Raw genomic sequence first — 22,721 nt, 5'->3', positions numbered from 1 at the left:
GGAAAAAATTGAAACAAAAGGTTGGCAGTTGTCAATGCCATAAAATTACCCATGCATATAACTTGTAAATAAAAAGCTATTAAAAATTTTAAAAAAAGAAATACTACCAATAATTTATCAAGATTACTTAAATCAGATCAATAGCATACATATGCAGTACCTGGTACATATTAAGCACTTAATAGATGAATGTTGATTGACAGATTTTTGTTGATAGAAATGTAGGGAAGGTGGTGAAAAATATTTGGGAAAATATGGTTTAGAGTAAATATATTCTTCAAAGTGCCAGAAATGGTAAGTACTGAACAAAATCAGACACACACACACACACACACACACACATACATAACACACACATTCCCTCTGAAATGAATAATATCTTAATAAGAAATGAATGATTACTAATCTAGGAGTCATTTTACAATCAGTTCTCTGTGTATAGCCAGATGATTGATCAAAGATAAAAATCAGTATTAAATGAAAAGTTAATTACAATTCTTACCAGATATATTTAAACAAGCTGTTGCCTGAAAGAAAAAAAATGTATAAAAGTAAAGAAATTAACTCCCACTGGGACTATTTTTTTAAAGAAGTTAATCAGGTATCAAAACACTCGCCATAACAGAGACTAAAATAGTCCAGAAGATATTTTATGTTTTGGGAACTTTAGGGAGATGGAAACCCTGGTCAACGCCTATGTAGAATAGAAATTCCTAAACATCATAGAAGAGAATGACAGAAGATTATTGACACTACCTCATACAATAGTTAAAAAAAAAAGAAAAGAAAGGGAAAAAGATATCTAAAGAAAGCTTGACATGAAATCAAAGTAAATGATGGTATCCTTGGAGCATTTATACATGCCATTTAAGCAAACACAATAAATAGAAGGAAATGGAAAACATTTGCCAGCATTTTGCAACTGATTCTCATCATTGATTACTCTGTGGAACCATATTTCAACTCTCACACCTTACTTCTCAATAAGCTATGGTGGAGATGGGGTGAAAAAGAGCTCAAAAAGAGTATGTGGTACAGAAAAAAAAAGACAAACATAAGAAACCTATGTTTAATGTGACAATTTTAGAGGCACTCTCAAGGAAGTACTTTCAAAATATATCAAACTAGACAATATTCTAAAACAATGAAAAAGGCCAAGAACATTTGCTTTTGTTGCCTCCTATCTCAAATGTGAAATCAGTAACCACTGAACCATATACTTAAAATCTTTATTATGAAGATTTACACATATATTAATGGCATCTTTGATGAGAATATGAAAACAGAGGTGCCAGAGAGGTGTTCATACTTATTTTTTCTTTGCTAAAAAGAATTGGCCTTGGAAGTAGAAATAGCAGAATCAAACTAAACATCAGGGAAGTGATTCCCAAGATAATGAAATACTAAGAGGATAACCAACTGTTCTTGATGAACTTAAATTGCTCAACCCAAATACACTTACTTCTTGGATATTGAAAGAACTGGAAGATGATTGCTGCATCAGGGTCAGTGATATTTGAAAGATCCTGGAAAACAAGAGTAACACCATATGACTGAATATAAGCAAACATTCTGATTCAAAAGATGGAAAAGAACCGAGTCTTCAAACTGTAGTTTAATGATCATGACTTTGGTTCCTAGGAAAATTATTGAAGATATGCTTAAAGAAATGTTTGATACATATCTGGAAGAATAGGAGAAGGTTGCAAAGAGCCATAAGAATCCATATTTATCAATAGGTCATGCCAGACTAACAACATTTCCTTTTGTGACAGAATTTCTTTTTAATGATTTTAGTTGCATTTTACTTTTCGTGATTCCATCTGGGGTTCTCTTGGCAGACATACTAGAATGGTTTGCCATTTTCTTTATCTTATTTTACAGATGAGGAAAGTGGGGGAAACAGGGTTAATCAATTTGCCTTCTATCTACTGACCTATTAGTTTTCCTTCAATAGAATTATCAAAATAATAAAAGAAAGTAATGTTATATCTAAACATTGCTTGGATGTTAGCAAAACTTTTGATATAATTTTCAATATTCTCTGTGAGATATGGGGATGATATTAGATGAATATGAAATCTGATGCATTCAGAATCGATTAGATGGCCAAAGAGCAGGTATTAAAGGTTTGATGTCAGTGTGACAGGAGGTCTCTAAGGGAGTCCCCAGAAATCTGTCCTGGGCTCTGTGTTGATTAAATATTTCTATTAAGGACTTGGATAAAAGCATAGAAGGTATGGTTATCAAATTCACAAGTGACCCCAAATCAAGAACCCTTATTAATAACTGTATAATAGTATCAGAATAGGAAAAGATCTTAACAGACTAGAGCATTGTGTTAAATCTACCAAGATGAAATTTTATAGGGATAAGTATAAGATTATATTAAGCATTAAAAATCATTCATGATTATAAGAAGGGGGATGCATGGATAGAAAGCAGTCTAAAACAGTTCTGATAGTTTTGGTGGAATGCAGTGAAATAGATGATGGCAGTATGATGTGGTAAAAAGGGGGCAGAGTTTCCAGGAATATGAAGGTGATAGTCCCATTGAGTTCTGCCCTTGTTGACTACATCTGGAATGAGGTGTTCAGTTCAGGACACCACTGTTTAAAAAGAACATTGAAAAGCTAGAGAGTATAAAGGGAGTTGAAGTCATACCATATGAGAAAGTGGGAATATTTAACATGTGGAAGAGTTGAGATACATAATATCTGTCTTAAAGTGTCTGGAAAGTTACTTTTTTTAGAGGAAGGATTTACTTATTCTCTTTGATCTCCAAAAAAAAAAAAAATCAGGTAACAACAGATGAAAGCTAATTAGAGATATAGACATAGAGATAGAGATATAAATATATGTCAAGTGAAATATGGACAGTGGCCAGCTTGGTGGCACTAGAATAATTGTTCAGTACTTTCAAGGATCACAAGCTATTTCATGACATGAGAATTCATTTAAAAATATTCATATTTTTTGTCTTACACATCACCTAAATATTTTCCCATTTTTCCTCCTACCACTTCTCAGAAAGTTGTTCCATATAACAAAGAGTATTTTTAAAAGAAAAAGAGGACAAGGAAAAAAAGCAATCAATAAACCAATCAATGCATAAAAATAGAATATATATACAATTTTCCACGTAGTAGTTCCTAAAAACTTTGCAAAAGAATGGGGATTGGAGCAAAAGTATTTTCTCATGTGTCTTCTTTAGGCCAAGCTTGTTCTTTGTAATTTTTACATACTTACTTTCAAATGTATTGTAGTTGTAGTTCTTTCCACTTACATTGCTATCGTTTCATTGTATATATATATATATATATATATATATATATATGTATATATGTATATATATATATAACTGCTTATCTCACTTTGCATCAATTCATGTAAATCTTTTGATGTTTCTCTGTATTTATCATATTTGTCATTTACTACAATTCAGCAATATTTCACTATATTCATGTGCTGTAATTTGTTTACCCACCCCCAATTGATGGAAGAGAAGACCATCCTTTTTGCTACCAAGAATCTCCTTGTGGTATTACATGGATATGAGTTAAGGAATACAATGATTTCTAGAAAATTAAAAATTGTGAATGATCTAAAGGTCAATGATTGTAGGTAGTATCCTAAAGCATAAAATTAAGTATTGTACAAAAGTTACCATAAAGGACACATATGACTAGAAAAAAATAATGGTAGGTCATCCTTATGGGCAAAACCCAGTATTGTACTGGGTTTTATTTATTTCTTATCTATTATTATGATTATTAAATAAGTATTATAATATTAAAATATCTAAGGCAATAGATCTGTGAAGTATTTATAGGAGGATATGGACCTCTTCATGCAGTCTGAAAAAGAGTAGATAAGCTATGATCTACACATATGGAAGCAGGTACCCACTTGAATGAGATCAAAAACTCATCTAAGTATCAGAGTACTATTATTAGCATTGCAACTTGGTCATGGGCTTAGAGTCAGAAAACCTCTGGACATTAGATCTACCTAGATATGACTCTGATGCACACTATTGCCTAGTAATGCAGTCTCTTTAAAATCAAAGAATTGGATTAAATGATTTCTCCTTTTTAACTTTCCCTACCTTCTCCCCCCACCTCTTAAGCATTTTTCCTTTCTCCTTTCTATTCACCCACTCCTTATTTGGGACAGGAAAGAGAAAAGCCAAGCCTTTGTAACTAATGTGCATAGTCATGCAAAACAAAGGCCCACATTAATCATGTCCAAAAACTTAAGTTGTCTTCTGCATCTTTTGTCTATACCTTCTCCATCAGGAGCTGAATAGTATTCTCCCTCCTTAGTCTTGTAGAAACATGTTTGGTCACAGACATATCGAGTTCTTAAATCTTTCATAGTCTTTTTATTTATAATGTTGCTGTTATTGTATAAATTGTTCCTCTGGTTTTTCTCTCTTTACTCTGTTGCCTTTTATATTTGGCCAGACTATTTCTAAAGTCCCTCTTGCTCTAATATTTTTCATTAATTTCTTTTATTTGACTACTTATTTAGTAATAAAAATAAGCTCTTTGAGGGTTGGGAATACATTTTTTGTTTTATATTTAGCAGACTGGTGATTTGCATGTAATAAGTGGTCAACAAATGCTAATTGAATTGAATCGAATTTGGGTTCTACCAGAATCTTTTTATTCCTAGATGTCTCATTAATTTGGCTATTTCCCATATTGGGACAGGGAAGAATTAAGATAGCTTTTGATATCTTAATGACATAATGAGAACCATTTTCCTCCTAGATTTCAGCCTTAAAATTTTGATCAATGGGAGCTAAATAATTAAGGAATAGTAGAATAGGAAGAATTCCATCTTTCATCTCTTTACTTCATGAGGAAATATAAAAATTAGGCTTGACAAGAGACTCTTAGCTTCATTTATGATAATAATTTTACCATACAATCTTCTCCTTCACAGTTCCAATTCATTTTTGAAATCAAAACCGTTCTTTTTAAAATCCCTCTTTACCTGGCACAGATATAATAGAAAAGCACTTATTATCTGGTTCTTTAGGAAATTTAGTCAGGTGATAACTTCTGCCTTAGTATTTTTAGCTCCCATCTGTACTTCTCAGTTTCTTCAGTGGTCTGTGTGCCTTTGGCTTCATAGAAACGCCAAAGAATGGCAAAGGTTCCTCTACTCACCCTTGATGTATGCTACACAATTACAGAAGCAGTCTTATAATCAATGTAATTGAAGATCAGAGTTAATGAGGACCTCAGCGTCTGTGCAGTCCCTTGAGCAATGCTGGGCTTCAGATGTTAGATAAGGAAATGATTGGGCTGAACTGAAAATCTATTTGGCTAATTAGATGATGCATATTCCCACAAGCCAGTGGGAGAGAAAAATACATTTTAAAAATAAAGAAACATCACAGTTTTAAAGCAGAGACTTGGGCATGGATTCATCTTAGAAACACTGCTCTCTGGAAGGAGAGAGGTGTGAGGAGACAACAGAAAGACACATTTGGTGCAGAGCCAACCAGATGAAAGGAGATTCCAAGGAAAACATAGGGGATTCAGAAGCATAGGGAAAGATGAATCTCATTCTTTCATGAGATGGAATTTAGTTCCCAAGGTGATCCTATAGCCTGTTATTGAGTCCTTGCCATTTATTCATTTATGAAAAGAACATTTATTGAACAGTTACTAAGTGCATTTTTCTGGTCAGAAAATGAAAAGTATAAGCCAATTGGTTTACCTTTTTTTGCTTTGGATGCCAGGAAACTTAGAAAAATATTCAAAGCTGGACTGGAGTAGTTAGTTGGCTGACCTTGAATGCTTGCAAACATCACTTATCTTTCTTCTCTTTCCTTTAGATTAAAGGTTCTTAATTTGCTGTCCTTGGACTTCTGGGAGATTCATGGAGATATTTCAGGGGAATCCATGAACTTAGTTAGGGAAAAATGTCTTTATTTATACTAACCTCAAAAAGAAATCTAGCATTTCCTTCAATTATGAATGTAGACAACAAATGATTATTTTGAGGTGTCCATGGGCTTCACCAGAATGCCATGACACAAAAAAGATCAAAAACAACAGTCTCTATTCAAATTTCTCTATATATATCTTATTTTGCATTATAATTTTATGTGCAAGCTGCCTTAAGTGTTTTTGTTTTATAATAAAAATAGTTTACATTAATATAATATCTTGTGGTTTCAAAGTCAGTAAGTCAATAAGCATTTATTAGGGGCCTACTATGTGTCACACTGGGCTAAGTTAGGGTGCTTTAAATACATTATTTCATTTTGTCTTCAGAATAGTCCTGTGATATAGACAATATAAATATCATTAGCCCATATCACAGATATGAATGTTGAGACTCTGAGAGGTTCAATGATTTGATTGAAATCATATGGCTTGTGGCAGTTAAATGGCACAATGTATAGACCACCAGCTCTGGAATTAGGAGGACCTAAATTCTAGTCTGACCTTAGACACTTAACACTTCCTAACTGTGTGATTCTGGTCAAGCCACTTAACCACAATTGCCTTGTAACACACACATACAAAGAAAAATTATATGGCTAACAAGTAGCAGAAAAGAAATTCAAACTTTTTTCCCCTAATTCAAAGAATAAGAGTCTTAATCATAAGTTCAAAATACTGAGAAATATTTGGTTCAATCTTGTCCCTTTACAATTAAGAAAAATAGTCCTAAAGAGTTTAAAACTTATCCAAGGTCCTTCTTCTATATCACACAGGCCTATTTTTGTTATGAATAAATGGGCATGTCTACCTCTGCATAAAAGAAATAAATTGTAAGAAAAACCAATTCATAATATATAATGCTATTAGGAGTCTAGACTTCATGTACCATTTTTCTATCTTCAACATGAAGCTGTATGTTTCTTTCTCATGTATTTGTATTACTGCTGGAAAAAAATTAAAGTATTTTCCTGTCTATTCACAGGGAGCAGCTTTGTGGTGAGTGAAGGGAGCTACCTGGACATCTCCGACTGGCTAAATCCAGCCAAGCTTTCCCTTTATTACCAGATTAATGCCACATCTCCCTGGATAAGAGACTTATGTGGGCAGAGGACCACTGATGCCTGTGAGCAGCTCTGTGATCAGGAAACAGGTGAGCCAATGAATACAGGATCCATATCAGGATTGGGATGAGGAGAGATGATCTGAATGAATTCCTTGGTGCACCATCTGTATTCACTCCCTGTGCTTAAAGTCATAGTCAAGGATGAAGGTTTCCAAGTAGAATCCTTCATAATTCTTCAATACTCTCTTGTAACTCAGGGCTTCTTAAACTTTTTTTCCATTCGCAACCCTTTTTTGCCTGAGAAATTTTTATGTGACCTCATGTATATATCTATATAAAATAAACAAATCATTTACTGATAATAAATGATAATTTCATGACCAGTATTCAATTACAAGACTCTATATGGAGTCACAAATCACAGTTTAGGAAGCTGGGTACTGGTAGTGCTTACAAGCCTACTAAATTTTGCACTATATGATAGTAATTATTCTGTTGCTTGACAAATAATTAATTAAACTTCTTGCTTTTGTTGTGGCTGAAGCATTAGTATATAGGGAGGAAAAAACAAAACAAAACAAAAAATGGAAGCATAGAATATTGAAGCTCAAAAGCAATGGAGGAAAGAGAATATCATAACAAAGCACTTTAGACCTAGAAGGAACCTGCCCTGAATCCTGGTCTCAGAAGTTGACTGGGATCTCAGAAATCATATAGCTTAACCCATAATCTGAAAAGGAATCTAGTCTTTAATGTGTTTTACTTAATGATATCAATATTCTACTTGAAGAATGCCAACTGTCTTTTAAAACAGTCCATTCTAATAATTATTAGGAAGTACATCCTTCCTCTTACATGAAACTAAGAAAATTTCCTGAGTGCTTACCTCATCAATCCTAATTACATTAATATATCTATTATATCCTTTCATTGTCTCCAAGTTTAAATTTAATTCTTCCAAGTGTTCCTTGTTCTACCCTCTTGGAGTTCATGAAAAAAGCATACAAGCATAGTCCCTTTCCCATAGTAACAGTTGAAGATATAACCAGATGTGGAAATTGAGGCTTAGAAAGGAACTTTAAAAAATATATGGTTATGCAGCATCAGATCTATGGGCTTAACCCAGATTTTCTGACTCCTAGTACTGTGTTCTTTCCATTTTTATAAGATTATTTCATAATATGTCTGGGAGGAATTCCTAGAGGGACAGACAGGAGTAATAAGGTGGCTAGGACATTAGATAAGAATGCCATAGACATAAGATACCCCAGATTTTTCTCACTGCTGTTATTCCATTGTTTCGATTGTGTCTGATTCTTCATGACCCCATCTGAGATTTTCTTTTTTTTTCTTTTTTTTTAATAATTATAACTTTTTATTTACAGAGCCCATGCCTGGGTAATTTTTTTACAATATTATCCCTTGCACTCACTTCTGTTATGGTTTTCCCCTCCCTTCCTCCACCCCCTCCCCCAGATAGCAAGCAGTCCTATGCATGTTTAATATGTTATAGTACATCCTAGATACAATATATGTGTACAGAACCGAACAGTTCTCTTGTTGAACAGGAAAAATTGGATTTAGAAGGTAAAAATAGCCCAGAAAGAAAAACCAAAATGCAAACAGTTTACATTCATTTCCCAGTGTTCTTTCTTTGGGTGTAGCTGCTTCTGTCCATTGTTGATCAATTGAAACTGAGTTACAATCTGGGATTTTCTTGACAAAGATACTAGTGTGGTTTACCATTTCCTTCTCAACTAAGTGTCTGAAGCCAGATTTGAATTCAAGTAAATGAGTCTTCTTGAGACCAGGCCCAGGGCTCTCTCCACTGTACCATGTAGGTGCCCAGATTACTTTTACAATAGCTTAATAGAAAAGATAGAAGAGATACAGAGTAATGATGGAGTTAAGTGGAACTGGGATCTATTTGAATAATTATTTCCAAATAATAGTTGTTAATGGATCAGCCTTTAGACTGCTAATGAGATGGTCCCAAATTCTAACCTTAGTCATGCTCTTTTAAACTTTTTGTCAGTGATTTGGATTAAAGCTCATAAATGGCTCGCTATTACATTATAAGTGATGCAGTGCTGTGAAGGGTAACTAACATGTTAGGTGACAGATTTGAGGTTCAAATAAGTGTTATTGTTAGACTACAACAATGGACCTGTCTAAATCAAATATCAAAAGGCCCTGTAGTTGGCTTCAAAATGCCACCTGCTCAAATGTAGAATGAGAAATTTATGACTAGACAATTTTAATATGAAAATAATTTAAGTGCACTTCAAACTCAGTAAGACCCTAAGAAAAGTAAAGCGTCTAGAATGAGTAAGATGACAATCTTGTTGTATACTGGTACTTACTCTCAAGCTTTGTTTGGAATATTTTACATAGTACCACGGGCCACTTTTCTCCCCCAATATATTTCCCCTCAAATACATGTTAAAACATTTTTAACATCTGTTTTGTTTTTTGTTTTGAGTTTCAACTTCTATCTCTCTCTCATTCCTTTCCTTTCTTCTTTCCTGTTCCCTTCCCCAAGACAATAAGCAGTTAGACAAGAGGTTTACAAGTGCAGTCATGCAAAACATTTCCCATATTAGTCATTCTGTACAAAAAGACTCAAATAAAAGAAAAAGAATGAAAGAAAGTAGAAAAGATAGCATACTTCAATCAGTATTCAAACAAGAGCAGTTTTTCTCCGGAAGCAGATAGAATGCTTCATCATGAGTCTTTTGGGATTGTCTTGAATCATTGTATTGCTGAAAAGAGCTAAGTCATTCACAGTTCTTCATCAAAGAATTTGCTGTTACTGTATGCAATCTTCTGCTGATTCTATTCACTTCACTGCATCAGTTCATGTGTTTCAAGTTTTTTCTGAAATCATCCTACTAGTAATTTCTTATAACATAATAATATTCCATCACAATCATGTACCACAGCTTGTTTAGCAATTCCCCAGTTGATGGGCATCCCTTTGATTTCTAATTCGTAACCACCACAAAAGGGCTGCTGTAAGCATTTTTATACAAATACTTCTTTTTCCTTTTTTATGTCTTTAGGATATGGACCTGAAAGCGTATTGCTGGATCAAAGGGTATCCACAAATTTATAGCTAAGAGCCACTTTTTAGAAAAGACAATGACAGGTTGGGAGATTACCAGTGATGATGATGATAATATTCAAAACCATTGCCTTATTGTAGTTAGTTGAAAGAACCAGGAGGGATCTTTCACTTTTTTTGTTCAAAGGACCCCTTTGTTAGTCTGTTGAAATGTATGGATCCTTTCTCAGAATAATATCTTTACATGCATTAAAAAATACATAGGATAAGAGGAAAACAAATTAGTTATAGAAACCCAGGTTAAGAATCCCTAGAATAGAAGCAATATGTAACAAGTCAAATAATTTGATTACTTTTTTTTAAAGAATTGAAGGATTATCATGGGGTAAAAGAGTCCTGCTTGATCACAGGACAAGGAATGATGGGTAGCAGTTGAAGAAATGCAACTTTAAAATCTATGAAAGAAAAATTTCCTAAAAGTTAGCAACGTACAAAAGTAAAATAGAACTAGAAACAATCTTCACATAGGAGATAATGGTTTTTCCAGTACTGATGTCTTCAGGTAGAGGATGAATGACCTTTTATTTAGGATATAAGGAAAGTGCTGGTTAGAGTGAGGTTAGTCTAAATGCCATCCTTCCAGTTTTGAGATTCCATGTGAGCCCTCATAAAAAATAAACTCAGAACAAAGGATTGTGGAACAGCATTGTCTTGTTGGTCCTGAGTTAAGGTTGGAAATAAGGAGTTTCATAGACTTTACAACAATTTGGGGATTTTAGAAATTCGGGGGGCAGCTAAGTGGTGCAGTAGATAAAGCACCAGCCCTGAAGTCAGGAGGACCTGAGTTCAAAGCTGGCCTCAGATACTTAACACTTCCTAGCTGTCTAACTCTGGGCAAGTCACTTAGTCCCAATTGCCTCAGCAAAAAAAGAAAGAAAGAAATTAACTTAAAAAAACATATTTTATATACCCACTATGTGCCAGATATTGTTAGGCATTAAGGACACAAGGACAAAAATGAAAGTAGTCCCTGGTTCTAAGCAACTTACATTCTGAGGAACTGGGATAAGTATACCTAGACAAGTACATTACACACACACACACACACAGATTTGGCATTAAGAACACTCTGATATTGACCATTTAACTTGAGCTGAGCCTTGAAGGTTACAAAAAATTTTAAGAGGCTTGAGATGAGGTCACCTAATTCAATTCTCTCATTATTATGGATAATGAAACTACAGCCCAGCCAAGTGAAGTGATTTGTATGGAAGTGACATGAACAACTAATACGAATGATTAATCAAGCATTTAAGTGCCTGATATGTGCCAAGCATAGAAATGGGTTTTTAGGATACAAAGGCAAACATGAAACAAGTTCTAGCTTCTAGCTTCAAAGAGTTTATTTTCTATGAAGGAGTTATCATGTACCTATATCAGTATAAACAAAATAAATTAAAAGTATTTTGGTGGAGCAGGATGAGGCAAAAGAGTTAGGATTTGAATTCAAGTTGTCTGATGTGACTTTAGGCAAGTTTCTTAATCCCAGTTGCCTCAGTTTCCTTATCTGTAAAATGAGCAGGGGAAGGAAATAGCAATCATTCCAATATCATTACCAAGAACCACTAATGGAAACATGGCTGAAAACGACTAAATATATTCACATAGTTCCAAGAATATGTACCAGGTGCAGAGCCAACACCTTGGTAAAACCATCTTTTCAGACAGTCTCTGAAATCAGTTTGAGGGTAATTGATAGGCTTCAAAACAATCAGTGAGTTAGGGGATGTTTACCAAGAGATGTGAAGACTTCCCTTGGCAGAATGGTGGATGAGAACAATTTGTCCCTCTGACCATTAAGGCGACTGAAGAAGGCACCATGGAGTACTTAGAGCTTGGTGAGATAAAGTTTCCAGGGCCATCCACTGCATTCTGGGCCATCACCAGTCATCTTGACTTTTGTCTTTCATTTACTCTGGTAGATAGAGTAAGACTTTGTGCAACTCTGTCTCACTTAAATCCAATTCACACACTAGTCAAGACATCAGCCATCATGTCATTGGCCCTCTTCAAAAGTGAAGAATGAACAACAAAGACACAAATGGCCTAAGAAAGATAAGAAACCAACAAAATACCTCCCTAGAGACAATGGCTTTGTACCCAGTCTCTTGCTTCTCTCTATAAAAGTAAAATATAGAAGCCTTCCTGTTATTTTAACTGTGCTCACCAGAAAAGTCCTTGTCTTCTATGTATCTATTTCTGATCCCCTGCACACTTGGCTTTTCAGTTCTTTTCAATTAAAAATGTATTAAAAATTTAGTGAGTGCAAAACATACTGAAATATATGATTGATCTAATGCCTGATTATGGTACAAGGGTAACCTAATTTTTTAAAGCTATGCCCACATAGGATATGTTGAGATGGATCTGAACAAAACAGAAAAGTTTGGAGCCCAGATTAGTGGAAGGACTATAAGTCTGTCACCCAAAGAGAAGCCTAATAATAAAAATGATGAATAAAATGATGGTGGTAGGGATGATGATGAAGATACCACCCTATGAAATAGGAATTTTACAGATAAGAAAACTGAGAAGGTAAGTGTCTTTTCCAGAGCTATACAACTAGTAGCTTAAACAGAATTTGAATTCATATTTTCCTGATTCCAAATCAGACACTCTATGTATGTATGATACCACCTAATTGCCTAGCCCAGATCTGAAAGTTTTCTACTTGTGACCCCTTTTTGCCTGAGAAATTTTTGTGATTCTGGGCATATGGTATATAAAATAGATCTACAAATCAAACATTTAGTGATAATAAATCATAATTCTACAATCCTCACATTCAGTTCTGTGTGACATTATATGGGGCTGTGACCCACAGTTTAAGAAGCTTTGGTCTAGACAAGTTCAAAGAGACTCACCTCTAAGTTGATTTCAAGGCAATGAATTTGTAAATGAAGGTTTATGAATGAAATCAAATGAACACTTGAAGAGCTGTGATTAAGACAAAGAACAATTGGAACGTGCATGGGGGGAAGCACAGGGAGGATATATCTCATATTGATAGAATCACAGAACCTTGAAATATTATACTGTACAGATAGGATCCTATGCCCTATGGAAGTGAGGGAGTCCTTAAATTTTTAAAGACATGATGGTTACCATTATGAAACTTTTAGTCTGATAAAGAATCTAGGACTTGAAATCTCTGTAGCTTAATCTCCTTATCCGTAAAATAAGTATCTGCTCTCAGAGAGCTCATAATAGAGGGAATATAATGCATAAGTAAATAATTTTAATATACAATATTACATGATTAATGTGATGTAGAGATATTAAAATGTGATTTGTGATATGCAAGGGGAAAGATAGCTACTAGTATAGAGACTTCATTGTGTTCAATGTTCAATGTATGTATTTAGAACTTTGTAGAGAATATTTTGCCAAGTACTGTAGGAAATAAAAAGTTTACATACATCACATATTTTAACCATCTGTTTATAGATCATATTCTTCTAGAAGAATCTGAGCTTTCTGAGGGCAGTTATTATTATCACACTTTATAAATTAGGAACTTTAGGAATAATATTGTCTCTACCAAAAAAAACAAGCTTCATAAAAGAGATAAAATGCATACACAGGCAACTATGACACACACAACACATATAAGTACCTTTGAGAGGCAGACTTTACTAAGGGAGAACTGGAGAATCAAGTGATACATCTTCAGGGTAAAATGGTAAGACTCTGGAAAATCTAGTTTTCTGAGAGACTTTACTGTGAGTCTGTGTTTCTACTGTCCTGGTTGTCTATTGCCCTATAGGGAATCTTATGTATTGAGGCATGCTATAAGTTGCCTTAGAGCCTTTAGACACAACATACACCAAAAAATTAGACAGTGATGACAGTGTGTCATATCATTCTCAGCTTTTTCCCTGCTAACATCATTTAGTGTTATCTCAGTTAGATCTTTGCTAGAGGTTATAGGGAGGCTAGCAATCACAAGCCATGGAACCTTTGCAACATAATCAATTTTACAGCAAATTTCTTCTTCTCAGTTATGTTTGCATTAGGTAGCTGTTCAGATGAGTTTTTATTCTTTGATTAAATAATTGGTTGGAAAACTAGCAAAGTGCATAATTTGCACACAAACCAAGAATAACCAGCTGTATTTCCATAAATGACTTTCATTTTGTAAGTAGGAATTCTTCATGACAACTCATAAATTCAATTTTCTCTGTAGTCTCTTTTTTTCACCACCCCCCATGTCTTCCATCTTCCCACATGAGAGATGAAATAGAATATTAATAACTCACATGTGAATAATAATGATAATTATAGTAGTTAGCCTTTATATAGCACTCTGAGATACACAAAGTGCCTTAAAATATGTTCTTATTTTATTCATATAGCAACCCTGGAAGGTGGGTGCTATTATTATCCTCATTTTATGAGGAAACTAAGGCAATCAGAGGGCTTATGACATGCCCAGAGTCACACAGCTAATAAGATCTGAAATAGGATTTGAATTCATGTCTTCCTGACTAAACACTTTAAGGTAAATTAGTCAATAGGCATTTATTAATCATCTGTGATTTGTTAGATATTGTGTTAAGTAGATGGATGATAGATGGATAGATAGATAAAAGACAATTACTGCTTTTAAAAGATCTTACGGTTTAGTAGATGAAATAACATGCAATCATTCATGAACAAAAACAGATGTGCAAGATAAATTGGAGATAAAGAATAGAGAAAAGGTACTAATATTAAGAAATCAGAAAAGACTTCTTGTAGAAGGTAGCATTTTATCTGGGATCTAAAGGAAAACAGGAGGCTGAGATGAAGAGGGAATTATAGGCATGGAAAATAGAAATTATAACTACAAAATCAGGAATGGTGAGTTTGATGTGTGGAATATCAAGGACGCCCAGTATCACATCATAGATGATGTGAAATGTACGAGGAGAACAAGTGATGAAGCGTTTAGAGCATTAAACAGAGGATTGTATATCTCATCCTGGAGATGATAAGGAACAACTGTTGTTTCCTAAGCATAGGTGACATGACTTGCCCTGCATTTTAGAAAGCTTTCCCTACTAGCTGAATGGAAGACAATGGAGTGAGAGAAGCCTTGTGGTGAGCAGACCACTCAGCAGGCTATTTTGAAAGTCTAGGTGTGAGGTGATGAGAGCCTGCACAGGGCTGTAGTTTCAAGCCTGGCAGATTAGGAGAATGATGGAATTCTTGACAGTAATAGAGAAATTCAGAAGAGGAGAGAATTTGGGGGAAAGTTTAGTCATATACATGTTGAGTTTAAGGTGGCTATGAGAGAACCAGGTTCAGATGTCCAGCAGGCAGGTGGATATGTATTACTTGAGGTCAAATCAGAGGTTAGTACTGAATAAGTAAATCTGAGAATCATCTTTATAGAGATAATAATCCATGGAAGTTTATGTATTCCACAGTCGATAGTTTGGGGCATGGGTTTAGGAAGATGTGAGTTCAAATTCAGCCTTAGATTCTTTCTCACTTGGGCAAGTAATTTATTTTCTCTTGGCCTATTTCCTCTACTAAAAATGAGGAAAATCGTTGCAGCTACCTTGTAGGATCATTGTGAGAATCAAATGAAATAATATTTGTGAACTCTTGGCACAGTGCCTGGGACATAGGAACGACTATATAAATACTTATCTTCTTCCCCTTTCCTACTTCCCTTTCTTTGCATTTCCTTCTCTTCTTTTCCCTTCTTTTGAGATAACTAAACATAATAACTTAGAGAGAGATGGCAGATAGGAGAGAGTCTTGGATTCTACTGTTAGTGGGTATTCCCTGGTTGAAGACGTAGCAAATAAGATTGAGAAAAGAGCAGTAAGCTATATAGGAGAAAAATCAGATTAAAATTATATCATGGAGACCCATTCCTAGGGAGAAGAAATTACCAAGGAAAAGAAAATAATTGATAGTATCAAAGTCTTCAAAGGTCAAGAAAGACAAGGATCAAGAAAGGCTATTTTACAATTAAAAGATAGCGGTAACTTTGGAGAGAATAGTTACAGTTGAATGATGAGATCTAATGCCAGATTTAAGAGTTAAGAAGTTCTTGAGAAGAAAAGATATGACCTAGAAATACCACTTCCAGGTATCTTTCTAAAGATAATTAGAAAAATAGTAAAATAACCTATATGTTCTAAAAGATTTATAACAGCTCTCTCTGTTGTGGCAAAGTACTAGAAACTTCAGGGATGTCCATCAATTGGAGAATGGTTGAACAAGTTGTATTGTATGATTATAATAGAATACTACTGTGCTATAAGAAATGACAAGCTTGATGATCTTAGAAAAAATAATATAATAAGTACCAAAAATACATGAAGGAAGATCTATATGCATCCAGGGAAGGAACTGATAAATAGGTATATAGAATATGCATATTCATGTCTAATGGTAGTCATCTCTAGGATGGGGGAGGAGAACAAGAAATTTACATAATAATTGTATATATTTAAAAGAATAGTAGGTTATATGTTATATAACCTACTATTCTTTTAAAATATGCCATCATGGAAATGTTTGTTTTATTTTTTTTAATTAAAAATAACATATAAATATTTTTTAAAAGATGTGGTTATCTTCTAAAAGATTTAGATGGTCTTCTGAAGGAGTTTAGACATAAAAGGGAGGAAATATATAGATTAATAGCTAGGGAAAATGGATAGGCCAAGTGAAAGAAAGTTTTTTGAGCATAGGGGAGACATTTCTAAATAGAAGGGAAATGGGCACTAGACAGGAAGGGATTGAAAAAAAGTAAGAGATTAGAGATGATAGAAAGGTCAGTCTGCTGGAGAAAAAGATGTAATGAAATCATTCATGGACATAGGGTGATTAGCTTTAGAAAGAAGAAGAGAAATCTCTTCATATGAGATTTCAATGAAGAAAGAAGTAGTGGCAGATGTAATGATGTAAGATGAAGAAGAGAGAAGGGAAATGGCAGATGTTTTCAATTTTTTCAGCAATATATGAGATTTCTCACCTGAGAAGGTAGGAAGAAGAGGAGTAATGGGAAAGTTGAGGAGGTGTGAAAAGATTTAGAAATACCTCTTTAGTGAGTGGAACATTGAATCAATTAGAGAATTGTAAAAAGATTGTCTTTCCATATTTCAAGTGCAGTTAAGGTTATGTAACATAAATTTATAGTGGATCCAAAAATTTCATGATTTTTTTCCATCTTTATTTGGCAGTTTCTGCATAGGAGCAAAGCAGATGGTAAGAGTAATCCAAAACTGAAATTTAGAAGGACAAGATCTGTGATAGGAAAAATGGACAAAAGAAGATGACATTATAGAATTGAACTGGTTCACCATGGATTAAAATGCAGAAGAGATGTAAGTGTAGTCAGTGAGGTGTCATGGCCTGGGAAAGAACTGAAAGGTCAAGTGATGGGTGGTCACAGTGAGCATGTAGAAGAGGTTTAGGACAGCAAGCAAAAGAAGGAAAGGGAGATAATGGCAGGAGATTAAAATTAAATAGGGAAATGTGAGGTTATGAACATGTAAGTGTAACTTTCATAGCTGATGGTGAGATCAAGGGTCTGTAGCCATTTTTGGAGCTGAAGAGGCATGGAAAATTAGATCATAGAAAATGAGTAAGTTGAATAACTGTAAGGTGAGAAAGTTTGATGGATTTTCAATATACATGTGGAAATCCCCTGATATGAAGGTGTAGGAGCTGAGGAGGAGTGAGAGACTCTGAGTCAGGGACTGCATTCATTAAAGGAAGGAAAGTGACCTAGAGATTGGTAGACAAGAGCTAACAGAATTGGATTGGGTAGTAGTTATGGACTGAGTGAACCTCAAAAAAGAAGAGGTTACTGAGTGATTGGGGTAGAGAGAGAACTTGGAAGTGTCAATGAAGAGCAAAGAATATTTTCAATTATCTTATCTTAAACAGTGAGTGGTCCTGTGGAATGAGAATGAGTAGAAAGTATAGCTAATGATGGAAAGACAAGTGTCACCAAGAAGCAACCAGGTCTCTTCTTAGCTAGAAGATGAAAGAAATGGAAAAGAAAAAAAGATATAAGATGAAAGCATGTTTGTTACGCAGGAATCAGACATTTTAGAAAATATAATGGGTAGGTAGCTTTAGAGAGGTATGGGGGAAAAGGAAGTAGGCAGAGGGAGATAGAGAATAATATTTGCACAATTACAGGAAGGTTCAGAATCCATGAGATGAAAAAGGGGTGACCAGGTAGGAATTTGTTTATCATGGAAGAATGAGTTTAGATAGATTACATAATGTTTTCCATACAATATTCCCAAAAGGTAAGTAAATAGAATAAGAATTATATTTGTTTATAGAAGAGAAAATTGAGATTCAGACAAGTTAAATGACATATAAGAGATACCAAATAACAGTTAACTCCAATTGCCTGTGTTCTCACTGAATTTGCTTCCTTTAATTCATATATATTTATACATATCATTTCCTTTATTGAATATTTGTTCCATTATAGCAGAAAGTATTTCATTTTTAAGTCTTTATCACTATTGCCTGAATAAGCATAGGTACTTTATAAATGTTCATAGAAAGAAAGAAGTAAAGAAAGAATGTAGTTGGAATCCAAACTGTGTTCAAGTGTCTAAGTATATTTATTTCATTTAGCCTCCACAAACATTTTTTAATAAAATTCCAAAACAGCATTTTATTTTTTTTCTGTTTCCTACCACCCCACATTTTTCTCTTTTATTTGCCCCAAGTGCATTTTCTGAAATTAGTTAAGCAAAATTAGCATGATTGCAATGGATTGCACATTATTTTACACTTCAGTTTTTTCCAGTTGTTAACAGAAAGAAAAGATGTCTGCTTTAAATTTGATACTGTTGTACTAGCATCAAATATAATATTTTATCAGAGCTTTTGTTGCCACTCCATGTTTACTTTATTTACATTCTAATAATAAGTATTTTTAAACTCTACTACTTTCTTCCCTCTATGTAGCCTCATAAAATTTCCTCATATTTCTCTTGTTTTCATATTTATCATTTCTTATAGAATGGTAATTTTCCATTACATTCATGTATCACAGCTTGTTTCACCATTTCCCAATTCCTGGCATCTAGTTTGTTTTCAGTCTTTTGTTATTATAAATAATGTATAATTCACTGCCCTTTTTACTATACTCACTACCTCGAAATTCAGTTGTTTGTTTTTAACTGGAAAAAGTCCTGGGATGGCAAACATCAGGTCAGAGACAGGGCTGAGAGGCAGCTGTCCACTGGTCAGTGAACTAAGATGGATAGTAGAACAGGGGGAAATTAAATTCTTTTAGGAGTCAAAGTGGGATTTTACAAACCTCTTTTTCATCAAACTCTGATTTCTCTTTCCAGATTGCTTTGACATCAGTCTTTGGTTTCACATACTACATTTCAATCAATTTGGTCTGTTTGATGCTCTGTGTGCATGACATTTGATTTTCTTCTCCTCAATCTTTGTAGGCTATAGTCTATGTCTTTAATGCCTTTCTTCTTAATAACAAAAGATGGCTGTTTTTCCAAGTTCAACTCAATTCCAATTTTCTACATTAAATTTAGCTAATCACCCCCAGTTGTCAGTGAATACCCCTTGAATTGCTTTATATATCCTTTATATATTATTCATATTCATTTAAAACATATATGTACATATTGCTTTCACTGATAGAATATCAACTCCTTCCTTGTAGGCAAAAACAATTTCAGTTTTGTATTGGTATTGTCATTGCCTGACTTTATAAATGCTGAATGACTGAGCTGAATAAATGAAAAGACCTGAAAAGAAAAATTCATACAAATTCCAACAATATGCTTTAGTGGGAAAGAAGTGTCCAATTTTGATGGAATAAGAAGACGAAGATTGATACTTGACACTTATTAAATGTGTGACCTTGGGAAAGGCGGTTCACCTCTCAGAATCTCAGTTACATCATATAACAATATATGAACTCCCTATTCTGTCTATTTGATTTAGAGAAGGTTGTAAGCTTAAAAAAAAAAAGTATAGAAAATTGAGTCGTCATTATGCTGGACTCGGGGATATAATTGGTAACTAGGCAGAGGATAGAGACAATGAGAAATTCAAGTTTAATGTCCCTACTTCTGCAACATCTGAATCTTCTTTGCTTTTAGTTTAAGGCATATTGAAAGGCATGAGAAACTGTCTTCTCACTTCCAATTTCTATTGTTGAGCCCATTGGTTGGTTGGAGTAAATGGTGACTGGGATCATATGGAGCCATTAAGTTCAACTGTTGGCAATCTTGTGCCTCAGCTTTCCTGGAACTTGCTGTCAAAAAAGAAGAATTATTTCTCCTAAGTGATAGTGGATCCAGACATGGGGGTAGTACACATATTCTATCAGGAGTGGGGGTAACATCATGAAAGTTACCAATGATTTGATATATGGATGAGCTTCACAAGGTTCCCTGGCAAAGTGCCAAGGCCTTGGCTGCTTTCTTGGAGCTCTATGCCAGAATTGTCAGAAATAACAATAGGTAATGGGATGAAGACCAACCATCTAAGAACAAGGGTAAAGAGAGGGCAACAGAAGGTATGGAACAGTTACAGGAACTATAAATATGCTTCCATTGCTGTACTTCCAAAACAATGCTCCATTGTTCTCCAAATGCCCACAATCATTAATCTCTTCATTTACTGCAAATAGTAAAGAAACATTATTCTCAAAAGGGCACTGAGTTAGGGATTTCAAAGAACATGGGAGAGATCTAGTTTTGAGTCTAAAGAACTTTGTAAATAAGAAACAGATGCTTTCAAAGTATGGCATACCTTTGGTACTTTTGAAAGACCCATTTTTTCTCTTTGTACATCCCTTTCTGTCATCATACATCACATTTCTTCTGAGATTCTTCACAGAGAATCTTTACAGATTCTTCTATCATAGGAGAAAAGTTTGTACAGGGATTATATAACAGAGAACTTTTCAAAATATCAGTGAGGAACAAAGAACAAACCAGGTTTTTCTCTTGGCCCATTATTTTGGGGAATGTGAGAAATAGGAGCAAATTACACTAAATGTCGTAACCAAGGATGGAGTATCTTCTGGGAAATTTTTTTTAAAATCCATACACACATTTTTGTGAAGGGCAAAATATAGAAACATAAAATTAAGTTATCTAGCAAGAAGCACGGACCAGAGAGCACAATGGAAAGGGGCAGTGAGGAGAATATACATAGATGGGGGGAGGTAAGATTTGGGGTGGAAAGGGATAAGAATGGAAAAGAGATAGTTGGATTTTAGTTTCAACAGTTAGAGATACTAAATCTCAGGGATCAAGGTGAAAAGAGAAGAGAATTTGCAGCAAGAAGATAAAGATCCAGTTGATTGGGTCCCATCCTGGGTCTTGTGATAACTGAACATGGTGAATATGGTTTCTTTTTCTTTTGCTTTTCACTCCAAAATACTGGGGAAGTAGCAATAAAATTACAGGGAGTATAATAAGGATTTCTAGTAGTATGCTTAGGTGTATAAAGACCAAGTGTCTGGGTCCCCTGTATTTGGTAGACCTCATGTTCAGGATAAGCTCTTTAGCTTCATTCTAAGACAGCTGATTCCAAGGATTGAAGTATCCTTAGCATCCTGTCCATGAAGCATGTGCTTAGTTCTAGTCATCAAGTCCCTGGGAATCCATAGTCTCTAGGACCTTTGGTGCATGAAGCTGGGGATCACTAATGTATGAAAATGCTTTTTGTTGGAGGCTATCTATTCCCCTTTTCCCTAAGGTATCAAGACCTAAGGCAGTGGTCCTCAAACTTTTGTTCTCAATATCTTTATCCTATTAAAAATGATTGAGGATCTGTCCAAAGAGTTTTTGTTTATGTGGGTTATAGTTATAGATATTGATCACATTAAAAATAAAAACCAATTATGAATCTGTGACTCTATGAAAGGATTTCAGAGATTCCTCAGGATGCTCTGGACCAGACTTTGAGAACCACTGACCTAAGGTCTAGATTAAAATCCTATTCCATGCCAGTTCCTTAGCCTCAACCCTAAAATGGTTAGGAATGAAGCATTCAAAGCTCGAAAATAGATGAGCAAAGGTATCCCCATCTGCCTTCTAGATATTTCCTCCTTCTATCTCAGAGATTTCTCAAAATTAACATGTCTAAAATAGGAATCTTTATCTACTCAAAACCCACCCTCCTATTAAGTCTCCCTAGTTCTCTCAATGACAGCACTATTCTTCTATTCTAGTCTCTTAACTTTTGTTATATTATAGACCCCATTGGCAATCTGATGAAATCTGTGAATTCCTTATCAGAACACTCAATCTTAAAATGGATAAAATGCAAATGATTACAAAGATTTAAAGAGCTATTAAGCATTTTTGAAGTCACAAATTTTCATAAACCCCAAGTGAAGACATGCTATTCTAGATGTCTAATAAGGAGATATGATATATATATATATATATATATACATACATATATATACACACATATATAAAATGAGTTTCATATTTCTTGCTTTCTCAAAGAGGGAAGGGAGAATGTAAGAAGACATTTGGAGTTGAAAATTAAAGTGAGATTTTTTTAAATTCCCTGTTTTATTTACTCTGGTTGCAACCTAGGA

General features: G+C 34.4%; 1 protein-coding gene across 1 annotated transcript in view; it reads left to right on the top strand.

The window, feature by feature from the left end:
- The window catches only part of ASTN2 (astrotactin 2), a 1,113,071-nt gene that overhangs the window by 433,202 nt on the left and 657,148 nt on the right, over window positions 1–22,721 (top strand). Inside the window, exon 7 of the mRNA XM_031949426.1 lies at window positions 6,949–7,116. Coding sequence (XP_031805286.1) covers window positions 6,949–7,116 — 168 coding nt within the window. The remainder of the gene's footprint in view (window positions 1–6,948; window positions 7,117–22,721) is intronic.

Source organism: Sarcophilus harrisii, chromosome 2 (assembly GCF_902635505.1).
Source record: "Sarcophilus harrisii chromosome 2, mSarHar1.11, whole genome shotgun sequence".
Taxonomy (NCBI): domain Eukaryota; kingdom Metazoa; phylum Chordata; class Mammalia; order Dasyuromorphia; family Dasyuridae; genus Sarcophilus; species Sarcophilus harrisii.
This window is presented reverse-complemented; position numbering and strand designations above follow the sequence as displayed.